Source organism: Haemaphysalis longicornis, unplaced genomic scaffold (assembly GCF_048455015.1).
Source record: "Haemaphysalis longicornis isolate Haplotype H1 unplaced genomic scaffold, Haemaphysalis longicornis Haplotype H1 scaffold_2, whole genome shotgun sequence".
NCBI classification, from domain to species: Eukaryota; Metazoa; Arthropoda; class Arachnida; order Ixodida; family Ixodidae; genus Haemaphysalis; species Haemaphysalis longicornis.
In genome coordinates, this window is record NW_027526295.1 from 225,412,521 (window position 1) to 225,432,618 (window position 20,098).

Consider the following 20,098-nt stretch of genomic DNA (forward strand, 5'->3'; position numbering starts at 1 on the left):
AGCATACAGCTCCAAAAATTCCATTCCACTAAAAGAGGGCTGGCACCTCAGCAGAATTTTCTGTGATGTTCGTGGTAATGAACAAGCCACTGTGAATGTTGTCATTGAGCCAACACTTTTACGTTGCAGAGATTCATCATGACTCTGACCGAACACATAGGCCATTGCGAAGTTGAAGGCACCAACTTCCAGACCTACTGGTTCCGGTGGACACTAGGACGCCTGCAAGAAGTCTTCTTCCAGGTAAGCTTGTTTGTGTTTTCATGACTGAACCTCACCTTCAACCTAAACCTCTTTCCACACATATATGTAATATAGTAACCCCTTCCGGTTGTTACCAAACTAATACTGGCCATTTCCGATTATAGTGGTCTATACTTTAGAATTAATCAGCTATTCGAATTCAGCAACTTTGCAAACTGATGTTTATGAAATTTTTTGTGGGTGTGCAATGTGGTTTGTATGTCTACGTGTCAAAATACAGACATGTTCTATTTACTTGAAAATGAGACCCAATGCAGGCACTATATTATTTTAACAGTGGTTGGCTGGGAAACAGGGCTTGTAGAACTGCTGTAGTTATTAGTGCTTTCTACAGCATTGACAAGTATTAAATAGTATATTCAGAACATAATTTTGTCAACTAAAACTAGCGTGTGCTTAGAATCGTGAAAGTATAAGGAGGAACATAATTCATCACCACCTGTACCGACTGGCTCGGCTCTGGAGGTGAAAAACAATGTCGCAGACTAGTCGCCGAGGCAGTCGACGTGCTCGGCCTGTAGTTTCGGCTGAATTAACTCTTTTCTACTCTACATAGATTATGAAAACTATAATTTGCCCTTTCAGCATTTGGACACCTTGGTAAAAAAAAAGATTTGTCATAAAAGGCTCTATTTCTTATATGACTGTGTTCTCTCTTCGTTTCAGCATCATGAGCACGTCTTCAAGTATGTGACAACATTGGAATCACTTCTGTTCACCAGCGACATTGACCCCCATGTGCTGGAGGTGTTCCAGCAGTTCGCCGCACTGCGCGCATAATTTGACAAATAATCAAACAGCGTCCACAGTTTCAATCTGTTTGCTCAGTGTATAATGTGCAATGTTTGAGGCTTACGACTTGCGCAGTCAGCAAAAAAACCTTAAAAACAAATGTGAGCCTTAATGCACAAATCTCACTATTTCTTTTGTAATAAGAGGTTCTGGACATTGTACTCAACGTGCGTGCTTGAATTGGGCCCTTGTTTTTGTTCCTCAGACTAAGGTGTTTCATATTTCACTCTCTGTGTAACAGACCTGAGCACGTTTCTTTCTGAGCAATGGACTGACTTTTCAGCACTTGTTTGAACCAAAGGAAATTGTGTTTCTTCAACCTAACAGCAACAAACTATTAGGCGTAAATAAACAGTGGGACGTGGTGCGACAAAAAAGAAAATGCAGTAAGGTGGATCATGTTTTCGAATAAAGTTGATGCATTTCGTTCAACTGCTTGACATTTTTTCTGTTCGTTCATGAGTGATTGTTAATTTGTAACAAAGAAAAAAAATGCTTTTATCTTTAAAGGGACTGTGAAGACACTCATCTCTATTTCAGCATTTGATTGCTTGCACAAATCCGCTCTGACCCCAGAAGACAGTTTTCACCACAATAGATTATTTCCCACTATGCAACATTAGCTGTGAGGTCATTAGGGAGGTACCAAGAACAGATTAATTGGTGTTTTGACTCCACGCCAGCATTAAAACTGCATAATCAAACAGAGCTACAGGCTTTACTACAGTCATCTTTGTTGACGGCCGCCTGTAACACAAACTGATAAAAAAAAGTCCCTGTGCCAACACAGGAACTCGAAGTCGCCACTGATGAGTTGCCACTCTTTTATCTGTTTTTCTTATTGGAAATCATTAACTGTTTGAAATCTTCATTGGAATTGGCATGATCGTTATACTGATATGGAATCTTTTAAATGGCATATTTTGTCACCCCAGAGCTGGAGTCGGACCATAGGTTTCTTTGATTTGTACTGCATTTCGTGAACCAGTGGGCCCGTACTGGTGCGGCCCTGGTGCGGAACCAGTAAAGCACTTTTTGTCAGTTTCTGCACCTCCTTATTGCGCAGTTCAGTGGAAGCCATGAATTCGTTCTGCACTTGCCTCTAGTTCTACCAAACCTAGGAGGAAAGCGCGTGTGCAGTGTGCTGCATTTTCGTATTGGAAAGGGAGGGGCAGGTTCTTGCTAATCCAGTTCCAGGTGGCACCATGAGGTCACCGCGTGGTAGAGAGAGAGCAAAATCCGGCAATGGCGTTGCATAGAAAATTTGCAGCGAAGTATTACAAACGCCACAGTAGCCTTTGGTCTTATTCAAGTGAACGTTATTGCCCGGAAACAATTTAGTGAACAGCGATTGTCAAATTGTGTGTTAGCCGTGCTTGTGAAATTCACCATTAAGAAGGAGCTTGGTTTAAAATCTTTTCGATGGAGTAGCACGCAGGCAACTGAGTAAGAGGTAATGTAAGTGATGTCTCCATTTCCTGTATTGACTAGCAGACGACAGTATTTTGGTGGTGAAACCAATTGCAAACTGAATGTGTTTATTTCACGCAATAAATTAAAATACTGTCATTTGCCCTTAAAAAGAGAAATAGTTGCTCAAATCTAGTTTTTGCATCACGCAGGCGACTGAAACATTGGCAAACCTCTAGCGCCGCGGCGCGCACATTTGGTGCTAAAAAAAGTTTCAAAAGAAGGGCAAGAAGTATTCATGTTAACTTCCCTATATTTTATTTATGCCAGTTAATGTTTTTGTAGTTTAATTTTTGAATAATCAATCTTTTTGCAATTTGCCAGACGCTGTGCAACATTTTGTTTGACCGGTACGACCGTTCTCTTTGCTTGTCTGGCAACCACTCTTTTTCACCGACTCCTTGGTGAGTGCGGCCACGCGTGTCATAAGAGTCTGTAAGTACGCTTCTAAATTGTTATTAACAGCAACGTAACAATTGCAAACTTTTACCATTGCGTGTTTAACATGTCTAAGCACGCACTTTTTCCACAACCGTGCCTGTTCAAACTTAGAGATAAATTTCCTGGATGTGTTATGTAGTAGGCTTAGCTCCGTGATGGTGATGAGCACCATAGGGTTCAAAGCTGTCTTTCGCTGGACTTTAACATGAAATTACTTCACGCGAGAAACAATTGTTCAGATGGGCATGTATGCCTCGCATGAAACCAGCTAAATCAGTTCGTCCCTTCTAGGGCCGGCGTTTTGGTTTGGCCCTAGTCTCGTTGGTCGCGCATGCATGTGCTGTGCCGGCGAACCGCTCCGCGTGTGCTTTTCCCACCCAGATGCAGTTGTGTGTTTGTCTCTGTTGACATATTAATAATTATGGAAATGATTTTGAGCATAAACGCAAATAAGTTACCCCTCATGAATGTAGTCGGGGACGCGTGATTGGTAGAACAATTGTCACGGAGTTTTTAAAACGCGCCGATGCAGTGGCTAGGTGTCGTTTCATTGCTTGTTATTTATTTGCGTATCCATAACCTTCCAAAACTTCTTCAGGGCTGTTAATTTCTGTGGACATGAGATTCGCCAGCGAGTACGCCTTCCCTTCTGGTACTGTTTGTACAGACTCCGAGTCTGCAGTCACCGGAACCAAGTTGTCATCATAGCCTTACCAGGGAAGCTTCGATTCGTTCCCCCGTGATCTGTTGCATGAACGTGGACGACATGTGCATTGCATGTCTTGCCCCTTGCGTTCGTAGCGTAATGCTTGTCAACAGAGTACTCTTGCGATACCTTACAAGCTCAATGAGAGCATTAGTGAAGGGGGTACAAACTTCGAATAGTAATAGGGCGGTCATCAAAAACAAGGAATACATTTGTCGAACAGCGCGAGAAAACAGCATCATGCTTCGCAGCCTGGCCAATTCAGTGTTATCTGCAACGATCCGTAGACCAATTGTTGCAACTTCTGGCATCCGTGATTGATATCTTGCCCCGCGTACAGCTTCTGTTGCTGTGTTTCTCAACTTGGCGTGCATTCTCTGTGCTGTGTTGCAGGGTTGCGTAGCACAAGGCATCCACGATGGGGCGCATGCACTGTAGCGGCAAGGGTATCTCCCAGTCTGCGCTGCCGTACCGGCGCAGTGTGCCCACATGGCTCAAGCTGACCCCTGACGACGTCAAGGAGCACATCTACAAGCTGGCCAAGAAGGGCCTGACACCCTCCCAGATTGGCGTCATCCTCAGGGATTCCCATGGTGTAGCCCAGGTATGGGCACTGGCTGCATTTCTCTTAGTAGCAGCACTTGCGCTCCCATCTAGGCTGGGGGCGCTACTCCCTGTGTCAGTGGTACTCCGTTCGCGGTGGTTTTCACGCAACAGCTTTCCATTTTCTGCTTCGGCTTTTTTTTATGCTTTCCCTGTCAGTATATACCCTTTCTAAAATGGCCTGAGTGCTAGCAGAGGAGCAGTAAGAAACTCGGGCAACACTGTGAACCGCCATCATTAAGGAAGTGAAAAGGCAGCAAACCATCCATTGCAGCGTAGTTGTTTTTCCCATAACTGGGTGGGAAAATACCCTTGCTGCTCTTCCTTTGTTCGAAGAGCAGTATATTCTGGACTTTAATTCGACGAGGTCATTGCCTGACAGACCCTACAAGATGCTGCAATTTCAGCATGGAATACCGTCTGTGGTGATGAACAGCACCAAACGGATGCAGAATTGGTTGTTAACAACAAATAGCCTTTCCACTGCCTCCCTTTTAGATCATCGAGTTGTATTTGTGTTTATTCGATGCGCCCTTTCTCCGTGGTAGCAGCGGCGGGCCGCTATGAATGGACCATGGGGGGGCCATTCTTTGCCGAGCGCTCACTTTGCAAACTGTTCAAACTTTCTAGACCATTCGCTGAAAGGACGGAAGCATACATAAAGACATATCGCTCATCTCAGCGAAGGGTTCCAAACCAACTTTTGTTGCCTTGCAGACAGTAAAATATCGTTACGTGGCAGCAAGGCAAATGAGACGAAGCATGGAAGATGTGAGCGATACATTTACGTGATAATGCCGCAGAGCGATGCGATTTATTTACAAGCGGACATGATCGCTCGAGCCACCGGTCCGTGCCGCCCACTGTTTCGTCATTGGTGGCAATGGGTCCTAAGAAGCTATGCGCCAGCGCCTACTTTTGTTTCCCAAAACAATATTGCCCCTCATTTTTCTTGATTGCTGCGATCCACCTTTCTTTCATGTGTAAAACAGTTGGAAACTAGTGATAAGACACTTGCGAATAAGTTATGCAAATTTGCAGTTCACAGATGTTAAAACATCCATCAGTGTGGGCAGAGCGGAGCACGCATGCAAACTCTTAATTCGCCTGCACCAAAACAGCTGGCCTGCCTAAATGCTTTGCGCTAATGATGGCGTAAATTGTGACCGGCACGTGAAAAGCGGCTCAAGCTAACGTATAAAAAATGGTGCATGGCACTGAACATTATAATGGGAGGAGCTAAAGACTCGCATTGTACGAAACTTTTGCCTGGCGTCACTCGCGTATTCGTACTGCTTGCAGAGAGGTACACAGCAATGGGTGGGCATCGTGCTTTATGGTGCTTTTGTGGGGCTGCAGACTGGTGAAGCGATGGGCCAAAACGGGCAGCTGCAACAGCGTTCCTGCGCGACGCTTCATTTATCATGACGTCATTGCGTTCACCACCACTGTTGCCACCACTGAGTCAGTGTTGCCAGCCTTTTTGCAAGGGTCTTATTGCCCTCCGTGGAAATTATTTAGGCTCATATAAGGCTACATTTACATGCATTTTCAAAGCGCTGAGAAGTCCTCCTTGTGATGTGGCCTGCTCACGACTGCACTGCATTCACCCCAGCCACCTATATTCACCTGTTTCCACTTGATAAACCCTTTGCCTAGACTAGTGATCTCATCAAGCTTTGATTTTGAATGCAGCTAGGGCACCATGTGCACTCTACAAAGCTTATTTCTGTTATGGAGCTATGGGGCAGCACTTGCAGGCGACACCAGGTGTAGTCCAGTAGTGAATAACAGCATCATTTTTTGCAACAAACAGGACGGCAGCAGCAAGAGCGTGGGGATTTCTTGAGAAGTAAGTTTTGAGGAAAACAAAGTATAGTCAAAACCTGTTATATTGAAAAAAGCACCAATGTATAAGCATGCTAAGAAATTGGACATCATAAAAGCACATAACAGTTAAAGAAACCCTTGTGGTGGAACTACCTTACTTTCACAAGAAATATTCCTGTATCTTCTTCTGCTTGAACATCGTTGGTGCCGGACACAGTGCCCCCACCTACCAACTCCCGTCCATCAACACTCCACAAGGTTCAGTCCTCTTCCCCCTCCTCTTTAATCTCGCTGTCTCCCATCTTCCCCCCATCCTGGACAATATCCCTCGGCTATTCTATAGTATGTACGCTGATGACATCACCCTTTGGGTAACTGGGGGCAGTGACGCGGATATAGAAGCAACACTTCAAGCAGGAGTCTCAGCGGTACAACAGGCAGCCCAGGAAGCAGGTTTAACATGCTCGCCATCAAAATCCGAACTCCTCATGCTATCACCACACGCCACCACCCCTAGAACAGCACCCAGCATGCATGTATATCTGGATAATGCTCCTATACCAGCTGTGAATCGCATAAAAATACTCGGCCTAGTCATCCAATCCAATCGCCGGAACACATCGGTCCTACACACCCCTTCCTCACACGTAACCCAAATCATAGGCCTCCTAAGGCGCGGAACTGCTAGGGGCCACGGCCCGATGGAGGAGGACCGCTGCCGATTTATCCAGGCTATTCTACTGAGCCGCATTACCTACTCCCTCCCATATCTGTCCCTTTCTACCACGGAAGTCGCCAAAGTAGATGGACTCATCCGTAAGGCCTACAGGGCTGCTCTCGGCTTGCCTCCTCATGCATCCACTGCCAAACTATGGGCCACCGGTACCTACAACTCCCTGGATGAATTAATTGAAGCGCACCGTACGGGCCAGATATGTCGCCTGGCTAACCACACACCTGGCCAACTCTTACTTAAGGAGGCACAAATACATACTCCCCTTACATCAACCCCCACAGCTCGCATTCCACCCGATTATAGAGATAACATAACAATCCGGCCACTCCCCCGTAATATGAACCTTACTCATCATACTGCCCGATGAGCTGCTCGAGCGCGTGCCCTCGTTTCCACTTTCCCCCCTTCGCCAAACACCTTCTGCGTAGATGCTGCAGCACACAGGCACAAGCCGGCCTTCACTGTGGCTGTCGTCTCCTCGCCGACTACTACTCCTCTCGCGTCTCTCACTATTCCCACCACAACCCCACATGTTGCGGAAGAGGTGGCCATAGCCCTGGCTCTCGCACACGGGCCTCCCCTTGATCTAATATTATCTGATTCAAAAACGGCCATCAAAAATTTTGCTAGCGGCAGTATCTCCACGCTAGCCTGCAAAATTCTGCTTCAAAATTCAGCCCCCCAGCATCCTACGGAGCTCCTCTGGTTACCGGCACACACTGGACTAGACGGTGCGGAGTGGGCTCATAAGGCGGCACGAGCACCCGTCACCCGTGCGCCTGATGAGATCACTTCCCATCAAGGAGTTTACTCCGCCAGGAACTCCCGCAACACGCTGCCCCCGGCTCACCCATCCCTAACCCCCTTGGAGGAATGGCTGTGGCGCCTCCTCCAAATGGAATCGCACCCCAACCGAGCCCTCCTTCATCACATTTACCCATCCGCCTACCCCTCTCCACTCTGCCCGCATTGTGGCGCTAAATCCACAGTGCAACCCCACATGTGGGCCTGCCCCTCTGACCCCCACCCCACCATAACTTCCCCTGACCACTGGACGGAGGCCCTGGGCTGCTCTGACAGACTCTTAGCGCCCAGTGGTCACCCAAGCACAAGCCGTGGTGGCGGCCCTTCGGGCAGCCATGGCGGCCCCTTAGACCACTGGTGTCAATAACAGTTTTTATCTCTCTCTCTTTGGGATATTTTGGGAGTTGCTGGTATTTTTGTTTGATGTATGTGTAATTTTTGCTATACATTCTCATTGTAAATGTACCGCGTCGAGAAATAGATATAAAGGATTTCATGTAAATGGGTTTAGCTGTTACATGCATGCACTTGCTCAGGATGTCTACCAGAGTGCACATTTTGCATTTGCCTGTGCTGTGCAATGGTAAAAGTGGCCACAGCCCCCAATAAGGCCTGTTGTACGAAATGATAACTTCAGAAAATTAGCGCACTACTGTTACAACTGCGAGGAAGCTGCTCTCACGGCCAGTGTGTAACACTATGTCTAGCACACTATTCCGCTTTTTTTTTTTTTTTTTCCTCCAGTTAGTTTCACCACGTGTAGCTGGAGGCATCTGAGAAATGTGGATCACACACTGCCATAAACACAACACAAACATTCAGTATACAGCACAACACTGTCATTGTTTGCTGCCAACACCCCAAACATGGAGGCTTAGTGGAGAAGCTATGGCAGGAGTAATTGTAGTTGCTCCTGGAGGAATTGCAAGTTGAGTGAACGCCCACTCATGCAGACTGTGGTAGCAAGGAATTCAGATGGCCTGGGAGTCGGATTTGTCTTTCACGCACCTGGTTAGTGTCGCCGAGAAATTTGCCCTTTACATAATTAGATTGAAACCTCATTAGCATGCTAGTTACAACCAGTTGTCTCTAAAAGTGGACAAGGTTGGAGGCATTTCTTGTGGGCTGCTCATTGCTGGTGAATAAAAGGAAAGGGCATTTTCTCTCGCAACTTTTTACATTGCACCCGGCATTTCAACTGCATGGTCATGTCTTGTAGCTGTTGGCTGGCATTTTGGGCCAGATATTGCATTGTTGCTAGGAGTGTGTCTAAAAAAGATTTTGCACGCAGCAGCAATTCTGAGCTATGTATGCCATGTGGGGCGCTTTTTAAGTTCAACAACTTGGGCTTATAGCGTAGGCGTAGGTCTCTTGGAAGGTTATTTTTGCACGCTGCGTATTCACAGAAACCCTGGATGTTATCAATGTAGTATTGTGCTGCTTCCCTACTTGCATGTAATAAATTGTCTCAGTCACTACAACAAAATATAGGGCACTCAAGTACTCCTGACGATGTAGTGAATGTGGAAGCGCTAGTGTTGATTTGGGAAGTGGATGTGCCGGTATTGTGCGTGCCGCCATATTTCACGCGGAGTCCATCGCTGTATGCCCCTCACAAATGAAACATTTAAAAAGGGTCGCATGAAAGGCAGCACGTTCATTCTGTGCATGGTAATTATGTGCTTTCTACCATCCTTTTCCTTCCATTGCATCATTTTTTCTCCTCTTTCCATTGCTGTCAGTAGTCTTCATTACCCCTATGTATAGGCTACTAGCAGGAACGTGCTTCGCTAGTTACTTAATTGCTGCTTGTGTAATTGACATACTCAAATTTCTCCGGCAGTAGAAGGCCACAACCCATTCCGAACGTTCATCTTTAGTCGGCTTGGATTATTTGGTTGATGTGGTCCAGGGGTTCCGAGTTCCTATCGCATACCCTGGTTCAAATCCTGCGCGGCACAAAATTTGCTCGACACTTCTCTACTCGTGTGTCTTCATTTATGGGAGCTTCCCTTAGAGATGTGGTGCCATTTCGAGCATCGATTGATCTGTTCTTATCCTTTGAGTAGTCAACCATTTTGTGTGCCATGAAACTCTGGATTTCAGGCTGAGGCGATTGGCCAATGCTTTCGAATTAAAATATAGCTTTGGGTAAGCAAAACCCGTAGGCAGTCGGTGCTCAACATTGCACACTCTTTATTTAAAAAATGCAATAACATGAAACTAGAATTGATTCTAAAACAACCTGTTTAGTAGGTGGTATTGCCGATGTCAACACATTTTAGTTTTTGTTTTTCAGTTATATTTAACTGCTGCAGTTCATTTTAAAGGAGTACTGACACCAAATTTTGATACCTAAAAAATGATATAATTGGCTTCAGTAGTTTGTACAGATGCCTCACAGAAATTTTTGCAGCGATCCGAGGCCGGAATCACATCTAAAATCGATTTTGATTGTCCAGGCCGCGAGCTTCCACAAATCGGCAGCACTAGCGCAATCGCTTTCGGCGTGACGAAACATTGGCCTACGTGCATGGAGGACATGCCTACGTGTCTGGCCGGTTCAGGGTGACGTCATATAGTCGTTTTCAGATCCGGAAACGATATCCTGCGCTGCTGTTGTCGGTGGTATTCGTTTGGGCAGGAGACGTGGGCGTAGCTGTGTGAGCAATGCTTGTAAACGTTGCGTGTTCGACGTCTCTGCTCTTCAGTTCGTTGCCGGTGCATGGTGTTCGGCACTGGTGCTGAAAACGGCTTGGTGCGCGATGTCGACGGGCACCGCGGCGACGCGGCGGTGCGCGTCGCCGAGCTCGCCCAAGTTGTGCTATGGCAAGCTCGCGGTATGCGAAGTACTGCTCGTGGAAGCCTGCCCGAGCAAATGGACGACGACGCCAAGATGCATTATTTTCCACGCGACGACATGCAGCGCTAAACGTGGACTTCGTGAAGTTCGTGCACGCCGGCGGCCGGAAGAACTGTCGCCCAAGCCAGCGGGCTCGGGGTTGCACGGGTCACCTTGGGTGTTGGGAACTTAGTATCGTGGCGACTATTTGATCGCTGGTATCTGTACAACTGCGAATGACCATCCCTTACACAACTTTTCACCACACTATCATCCCCTTTTTCGCATACGAAGCTTTATTTTGGCAATAATTTCCGTTTCTGCGATCGGTGACCAAGACATCTTCCGCGGCCTGTTTTGATTCTAGCGCGCAGGTGGCGCCATCTTTCGGCCACTCGCCGCACCGTGGTGCCGACAGTGCTGGGTCGGAGCGCCGAACCCCCGCTGCCGGTCAGCTTAGGCTTACCATTGCGGCAAATATCTGAACGCCACTTTTAAATTCAGCGCTGATAACAACTCCTAGCACAATTTTCAACACACTAACATCTAGTTTCTCGCATGTAGAGCTTCTTTTTCGTGATAAGATTGATTAGAAGAGTGGCGACAAGCTGTTGCTATCTTGGTCTGCGCCGGTTCGAGCCGCAGTGATATTAAAAAAACGGACGACGGCAAAGGCATCGCCGGCCTAATCGCCTGGCCAAATAAAGTTGTTCTGTCTGTCGGGTGGCAGTGACTCATCCGAGTCTGAAGATTCAGACGACATGTCGACTGCGCGGGCGAGTCGCGGACCATGTGCAATCGTAGCAGACGATGCGGCGAACGCATGGAGGAAAGAAAAACGTCCCTGACGTCACGGGTGAGACCGTGACGTAAGGCTTCCCGCTTGCAGGCTGGCCTTCGAACGGCCATTTTCCCGCGCGGCGACCAAATTTGAAATTGGTTGCAATAAACGTGCTATAATTAATTCTGCGTTGGCGACTGACGGCTTTCGGTTCAATTTTCGTAATTACTAGGCCAATAGGTATTCTTTACAGCATAAAAACTGAAAGCGAGAAATTTCGTGTCAGTACTCCTTTAAGCTCAGTAATCGGGAACGTAGAGAAGCTGATCGCAACACCCTTATGACGTTCTTCAGCATTTCAATTTGCTGATGGTGCTTGCAAAACAACCCTTGGTTGCAATTAACTGCACTTGTTCAAGGGGAAGGGCATAATTTGGCACTAAAGTTTCTAAAAATCTTAAAGATCGCACCTGAACGTGACACTACCGTGTGCATACAAAACAACTTTGTCAGTTTCAGTGTGTGAATCGAGAACCGCATAAAGGAATAGAAAAAAGACTACATCTGGTTTTATCTCTTGCATTTGTTTTGGCAGCATACGTAAGGCTGGTATATCTAACAATTCTGCTTTTAAATGTTGTAGGGCCCTATCTGAGAAACCAAGGCATTTTAATTGATGCCTCTTCATTTGGGATAGATAGCATACATTTACCAGGGATGAGACAGCTGCGCATATTGCGCCTTTTTGATACGATTCCATTTGCCTGCGCCAAGCTGCTCCAAAAGCATGAAAACGGCGAAAGTTGCGCCAAACTGCTCCAGAAGAGCCTCAACGGCACGGATTTTGATGCTCATGTCAGTTTCGGCGGGGACGAAAGCCTCCCGCATCCTGGTCACCGCTTTTATCGTCTGTCAATCGCAAACACAGAAATGGCACAAATAGAAAGACTGAAACGAAGCAAGCGATAGCTTCTAAAACTCGATTCGCTTTCCGACCGGGTTCGCTGAAACGGCCTTCTGGATTAGGCATCGCTGTGGCAATAAACATGGCCGTCGCCTTATCTGGCTGCTACCAACGCGCTCAGTGCGCATCGCCAATATTTTCCCTGGTTTATTTTGCGCTATCAGCTGGGTTCCAGTCTATTCATTCTATCTGTTGTGGCTCTGAACAGTGACGTTAACGCGGGGATATGGTTTGAGATTGGTGCCAGATTACCGGAAGTTGCGCGGCGTGAAAAAAAAGTTAATTGAAATGTGGGCCCGGGCCTAGGACTTCGGCGTGGTTTGTCCTTGAGTGCGAAACGCGGTGCGCGCGTCTATAATCGGGTTCGTGAAGTGAATTTTTTGGCTCGTTGTGGTGTTATAAAATGCTGAGGTGTTGCTGTGCTTCGAAGCGCTATCGCGAGCCTCGGGGATGGAACGGTCGGCACGAAAGTTGCGGGCTGTGCTGCGGCGCCGCGACCTGTTCACGCCGCGACTACACGGTTGCCATAGAACGCGACTATAACACTTGATGTATGCAAAGTGAAATTGAATGCCAGAATCTAGGTGGCTATAGACAGTAACGCTAGTCAAATGACCATAGGGTGAACCTGCGCCCCGGGGGCTGAAACGGGTTATGCTGGTTGGGCTATGCGACCGTTAGCTCGAAGTTGCTCAACTGTAGCCGTGACTACAGTCGTTCGTACAACGCAGCCTGGGATTACAAAAATAATAATTTTAGCATTAAAACGGCAAAAAAATGCCACAATTGCGAAGCCCTTAAATTTGGTAAGAGTTTTAGCAGTCCGTCTGTTCCGTCGTGTACGTAGTTACCGTGCTGACCGGGACTCGTCTGGGCACTTGGGCATTCGTAGCAGTAGGGGGATTAGTTCCGCGGGCCTGCCTTCGCCCTGTCCGCGCCTCCTCGCCCTTCTGCGCGCGCAGGCGCTGACCGGTCCCGGTCAACCCAGTATCAAAATAACCAACAGAACAGATGGACTGCTACAATTCTCTAATGTTAATGGCAGTTTTGTTGTCAGTGTTGCGTGCAGCCGCAACACAATATCACCAGTTAGGAAAAAGGTAGTGCAGTTAGTACTTTGTGATACTCAAAACTCTTTCAGGTACGGCTGTTTCAGTGTTCTGTGTATTCAAAACTGATTTAAATGTCCACTTGACCCTGCAAATTTCTGAAATAATGATTTTTTCAAGCTCACATGACGATGAATTAAATGTCCCTAACTGCTCCAAATCAAGATTCTTCTGCTCCGAAATAGAAATTTTGCTGCTCCGAAAACTGCTCCCAAATCTGTTTGGGCTGTCTCACCCCTGATTTACAAAAATCAGTAGTCTCTTTAAGCTTCTTGGGGCCTCACAGGCTTCCATCGCTGTGACATTTATGTACCATCATGACCACCCTTATAGTTTAGAGTAAGGGTCCTGACACCCATATATTTAACTCTCTTTAGTGGTCATTCTCGTGCCATACATGTTTTACCCTCTAACATAACGCGTTGAAATGTGGGTGCTGATCCTGCCGTTTCCCCTCCCTCCCTCTCTTTAGGTTCGGTGGGTGACGGGCAACAAGATCCTGCGCATCCTGAAGGGCAAGGGCCTGGCCCCCGATCTTCCCGAGGACCTGTACTCTTTGATCAAGAAGGCGGTGGCCATCCGCAAGCATTTGGAGCGCAACCGCAAGGACCGCGACTCCAAGTTCCGCCTCATCCTGGTCGAGAGCCGCATCCACCGCCTGGTGCGCTACTACAAGGCCAAGCGCATTCTGGCACCCACCTGGCGGTACGAGTCCTCCACCGCCTCCGCCCTGGTCGCCTGAGGCCCCATTAAAGACGCTGCTTCCCCTTTACTATGTTCTGGCGTGTGCTGTTCCTTGTACAGGGGTGGAACTGCTGCGCCAATTGCGCCATGTTGCCCTGCTGCGCCAAGCTGCGCAGAAACGGCAATTTGCGCGATTATTGACCATTGAGAGCATAAAACGCCAAATTTTAGCCCGAGTCTTGTCGTCGTCCGGGCAACACTGAGCGCTGGCTACACAATAGACGCAGCCGCATCCATAGCCACGGCAGTTCGGTGCACGACCGGCTATGTTCGGTGCACTCTGTTCTGTGGTGCACTCGTGTTTTCCTCGTGGAGTTTATCGCAACGTTGTTATCGCCGCGGCTTTTCCGGAAGGCTGTCACCAGCATGAGTAAAAGTACTTTGAACAGTTATGTAGGGATATAACTTGAGGCATGGCCTCTGGAATTTGCAGCTGCTCGAAGTAAGACGAACGACCCCTTCGCATCAGTATTTTTTTATTATTATTTTTGCGCGAGTACGCAGTTACTGTGGTGATTGAAGTCTCTTCGGGACCTGCACGAACCGAGAACCGCGACGACGCGAGCTTCCGCGCGAAGGGCTCTTCTGCGATACTGAGTGTTGCGGAGGCCGCTATCACTTTCATTTAAAACAGTTGCGTGCAGCGCACCACACAGCCGCCGTACTCGTTCGCGCGCCGACGAGGCCCGACTTGACCGCGAGAGCGGGCGTCTTGATGGGATGCCGTGCCCGCTTTCGCCTTCGCGTCTATTACGGAATGAGGCGTCGTAAAATCGCCATCTTCGTTCGCTGCCTACCTTTGCCTGCCTTCTCGGTCGACGCGGCGGCGGCAGTTTGCTGCGAATACGGCATCATATTGTACGGCGCCCGTCTTCGTGTTGGGGAATATCGATGCGAGATGATGTGCGCTCGGCGAGCGCCGCTCGGGTAGGGCACGTTCACGACGCCTGATTTCACGGTTGCGGTGACGGCGGCAGCGGGGCGGCGCACTGCACGCGATTGTTTTAGCTCGAAACTACTTTGCCAAAAAATTTTAAAAAGCAGCCACTGTTAGTAACATAGTGTTGATTATTATACAAATAAAGGCCAAAAAGTCGCTACATTTAAAGGAATTGGCAAAAAGCAGGTTTCAGTCCCGAGTAAAGGGTAATATCAAGGTGCCAGCTCCTATTTAATTTATTGCGCTCATAAATAATTCTGGCCAATTCTATTTTTCATGCAGTTTTTGGATTCATCATCATCATCATCAGTTGCTCTTAAAAGTGCGCTCAGCCGCATTATTTGAGGCCGTCAGTGTGCTCCTAAGTAGCCCCTAAATTGCTCCAAACCTGCTCCAAAATCGAATTTTTGCTGCTCCAAAGCTGCTCCAAAATAAGACTTTTGCTGCTCCCGTGCCTGCTCCAAAAAGCTAGACCCTGCTTCCGCCCCTGTTGTACTACGACCCCTCCTCTGACAGTGTCATGAGTGCGGGAGGCAAAAAGCAATGGGAGAGCAAACTCTTTCGTTTGGAATGGCCCACTGCAGTGAAAAACCAGGCTCTGTAACAAAGCAGATTTCATGTGGCAAGCTTGCCTTAAGCGATTGGTCAGTGGATGTATACATATGAATGTGTAGTCAAGCCACAGAGGGGAGAGGGTTAACTGAAGGTAAAGGATGTGTTGCTGGGGTAGTGCCTCGCTGCATGTTTGTAGAGGAGTTGGTACATCTTGTTGGGGAGCGTCACGTTCCAGTACAGTGATGTTTTTAGTTTATTTCAACATGGGTAAAATCGCCAACAGTGGTGCTGAAATTACAGCATGTCTTTGTACAGTTGCTGTGGCATTGTTGCCACTTCACAGCTCGAGGTGCATGCCACTGGCTTAGGTGACTGCAACAAAATATGCCACCACTCTTTGTAAGCATTAGTGTGCATGTGGCCCCCTTTCCCCTCTCACTGGGAGTAGCGTCAGGTGAGCTCTGACCTGGCAACCCAAGAAACAGTCGCGGCCAGAGCCCTGGCCCCCGCGATGTCCAAGGGCTCTGGGCGGGGCAATGATGCAATAGTTACCTTTAGACACTCAACCCAACTAGGTAACCATCATACCATTGCCCCGTAACATTTTGACCGGCCGTGCTCTTCACTTTGCCTGGGCCTTAGGTGGGATTGCCACATTAGGCCGGGGCCTACTTCACGTAATTAGAGAAGTGTGAACGGTGAAGAACTATGTTCACCTAACTTTCAGCAAAATGAGGCGTGGTGTGGTGCATGGTTGTTAGCGCGCAAGTGCCGGCGGTGGTGACAGAACTGATAGCTCAGGCCACGCAAATAACCTGGTAGGCTGGCGCTAGCCGTCAGGTGGGGATAACATACCTGCCAGGTTTCCCTAACTGTCCGGGAGACTCCCTAATTTTGATGGTTTTGTATGATTGTACGACCGTAACAAAAATCTCCCGAATACGCACCCGTGTTTGACCAAACCTTTCTCCCAGTCTGGCCAAATTGTGCCGGAGCCACCTGACAATCCAATTTAATCCTGCACGAATTGGTGTCGTTATCAGTGAAGAGCTTTACAAGCATATTCGGTCATGCGCGCAAGTTGAACTGGTCAGTAGTACCACCGAAACGCTGAGTGCAAGAGGCACTTTAGCGTAGTAAAGAAAAATTCCACTCGGTTCCTAGCAACCCATGCCTGGCACAATGCTCAGTCGCATTCTTTTAGCGAAGTGTTGCAGCAGCGAATATTGTCGCCCTCGACAGTATTCGCAGGACGTCCTGAAAAGGGCTGCGCCAGCCACATTGAAAATTTGGCAACTGACCAGTGGTTTAGCTTGTTAGTTGCTTAGACAAAACAGTTCAGTTCTTGCTCTGTTACTAAATTAAAATGCATGTAAAGTGTACCATTCTGCTCACTACTAGTGTTTCTATCCCAGCCTCGGTTAGATCTCCCTAATGCCATCCCGGCGAACCTGGACGGTATGGGATAAATTTAATCACCAACTTCGGTTCATTTGCATACTAATTGTAGCGATCAGTGTGGATCCACCCCTTAGCTATGCACAGATGTCACACTGGCACTTATCTGCTCAACGATTGAGCGTATCATGGAGCTCGTGTGCTGAGTAATTGTCTTTGCTAATTCATATACGCATAACGACCTTTTACTATAGCCTTGACTAGCCAAGAACCACAAATGAACAGCTGCCCGCCCTTGCACTAATCTTTATGCTCTGCAGCCAACACTGGCTGCTGCAGACGTGAACTAAAATTGTTGGCGTAAAGTTATCTCTCACCTTCACTGGAATTCACCATATGAAGTAATGCTATTGTTACGTGGCGGCAGGACACAGGAAATGAAGTACGGAAGATACGAGCGGTGTATTACACTATGTACACAATGTCGACCATGAGCGAGCTTGCACAGCTCTCTTCTGCGCCTTCGGAGGCCGAGTCCAGAGCTTTCTTCCCATGACACATACCCTTCGTTAAAAGTGACGGTCCAGGTCGAGGACGTAGTAAATATACAGATGCGGGTGATGATGCGTGATGAGGGGGAAAGTGTAGTCCTCGTCTCCATAGATGAGGATGGTAGTGGTAAGCACTGGCCCTGGAACAGCAATGTCTGCTAACGCAGTGAAACAATTCCATAGGCCTTGGAGATGCCAGAGATCTGGGCAGGGTAACGGCGCCGTCTTCTCTGCAGGTCGCGGCTGGTCACGTCAGTTGGTGTCCGCAGGTCATAGGCTGGGGACACGGGGCTGGGGCGGGCCCAAGCCTTTGAGCTATGTTCAGTAGCCGAGGCTAAGCAAAACTGGGCCAGGATGGGGATGGAACTCCGCACCCTTACCAAAACGTTACGTGGCGGCAGGGCATAAGAAATGAACCATAAAGATGCGAGCGGTGTACTAACACTATGTCGCGCATGAGGAAGGTGGTGATGATGCCCTCAGTTTTTGGTGCGTACCCACAGGTGGGGATTGGCCGAGTCTAAATCACTTATTGAAATTTGTTAGGATTTCCGAAAAGGAAGAGGCCATAAAATGAAATTTAGTTATTATTAAAACCCTGATTACCCATTAATTGGTACCCTTCAGCAATTCGAACGACCTGAAGCAAAAAGGAAAGCCTTTTCGGAGCACGTTGAAAATCCGCAGGAGAGCCAAATTAATCTGGAGCCCATACGGCGCACCTTACCGCCTGTGTAGAGTCGGCGCGTTAAACCTCATAATCAAGAAAGGAAAGCTTGAATACAATTACATATATCACTTTTTTGCATACCCCAAATTGGTTTCCCCAATAGAATATAAGTGGAACATATAAAGTAAACCGCAAACGTTAAATAGGGTCCTTCAAAAGCAGTTGTCTAGCTGCCTAAAAGTGGCGGCAGGCGGGAAAAAAATGTTCGATTGTTTCCGGCCATGAGAGCCCGCACAGCTGACTCTTCTGCTCGTTCTTCGGAGGTTGGGCCCGTAGCTTTCCTCTTCCCGTGACACTATTTTTAAATGCGAATGCATTTCTTAGTCGGGGGTGTCGTGCGTTGGCCGGCGTGCGCCTAGCAACCGGAGCACGTGGTAGCGGAGGGCTAGGGGAGAGGAGGAGCGCGCTCGCATCGCGGAGCTCGGGCGGAGTAGTGGAGAGGAGGAGCGCGCTCGGGCGTGTGAGGGCGCTCGCATCGCGGAGCTCGGCGGAGAGAGCTCGCGCGCGGGGCGGGCGTGTTGCGCGGGTCTCTCTCTCCTCTCGTTGTACCTGACGGCCACAATCACCGCCTTGTGGTCGCAGAAGTGCACGGTCAAAGGGTCTTTGAGAAGCATACGCGCGGCACGCGAAACTGTGCCGCGAACTGTGCCGCGCGTATGCTTCTCAAAGACCCTTTGACCGCGCACTTCAGCGACCACAAGGCGGTGATTGTGGCCGTCAGGTACAACGATAACACAAACAGGTGCTGATGAATAAATAAATGGTTACGTTCACACTCTCGTCTCTCTTCATTAAGTACGCCATTAATAATAATTACTCGCAGCGCACTCATCGGTGCACCCAATGCATTCGCATTTCCGCACGATCCCCTTCGGGGAGGTGGGGGGATTTTTTTTTTAGTCCTAGAGCGGCCATAGAAAAAACAACCGCACTAGAAAAATATTTGGCGACAGATGTTGGCAGAACAATGTCCACCAAAAGCCGCTACCGAATGCTTTTTTAGTGGTAGTGCACAGCATTCGGGGGGTTACTTGCGTCGTGATGTAAATGTTTAAAAATTGGATTACTCCAGCATTCCTGTCATGCGTAACATCACCCGTGCCACCTTCCCGGCTTCCTCCGTGTTTTTTTCCGTTCCTCTAGCTCCGCACGTTAGTCTTTTTTTTTCGCCACGGACCTGACGTGTGATGACTCACACAAAAGTGACGTGATCCCAGTTTAGTTTTGCATACCTGCCATTAAAAATTCTCATCAGTCCGCCCTTGCACACAACAAAACTTCTCTAGCCAGTGCCCTTAATGAGGCCTCTTGCGCAGCTCTATGGGTCCACGGCGCGGGCAGGCAGTGGGGGTTACGGTCGCACTGTCCCAAAATTTTCTAGGCCACGCCAAAGGTTTCTGGGCTTCAAGGAATTCAAAGCAAAACCAAATTATTTTATGACAGTGAGAAAAACAGGTTTCTTTAGCTTTCTGGCATGAAACGTTTCTGCCTTGCTGGAGCGGTGAGCTTATACTTTAATTTTTTTGTGACCTATGCACTTCTGGCATGGCCTAGAACATTTTGGCAAAGACTGCGTTACAACGTCATTTCTATTAGCTAGTTCTTATTCGTGGTGGACAGTCAAAACAGCACATTGTGACTGCGTTACATCATCATTTCTATTAGCTAGTTCTTATTCGTGGTGGACTGTCAAAACAGCACATTGGGCTTTTTGTTAAAGGTTCGCAGCGGATTCACGCTCGCGATTGGTTAAAAAGATGGTGTAAAAAAATCCTTGCTTCTTAGCTGAGTTCGTCGCAACTTGTACATCTCATCAAGCGCATTTGCACCCACCAAAG

General features: G+C 48.0%; 2 protein-coding genes across 2 annotated transcripts; both read left to right on the plus strand.

Annotated features, from left to right (window-relative positions):
- The first annotated feature begins 118 nt into the window (after positions 1-118).
- On the plus strand, positions 119-1,496 carry LOC144170031 (nuclear cap-binding protein subunit 1-like). Its single transcript, XM_077699520.1, has 2 exons — positions 119-243; positions 931-1,496. The coding sequence occupies exons 1-2, from the start codon at positions 139-141 to the stop codon at positions 1,042-1,044; spliced, it is 219 nt and encodes a 72-aa protein (XP_077555646.1). The 5' UTR covers positions 119-138; the 3' UTR covers positions 1,045-1,496.
- Positions 1,497-2,802: 1,306 nt separating this feature from the next.
- Positions 2,803-14,114, plus strand: LOC144170029 (small ribosomal subunit protein uS15). The gene is made up of 3 exons (XM_077699519.1): positions 2,803-2,961; positions 4,067-4,277; positions 13,815-14,114. The coding sequence occupies exons 2-3, from the start codon at positions 4,092-4,094 to the stop codon at positions 14,082-14,084; spliced, it is 456 nt and encodes a 151-aa protein (XP_077555645.1). The 5' UTR covers positions 2,803-2,961; positions 4,067-4,091; the 3' UTR covers positions 14,085-14,114.
- Positions 14,115-20,098: the final 5,984 nt, after the last annotated feature.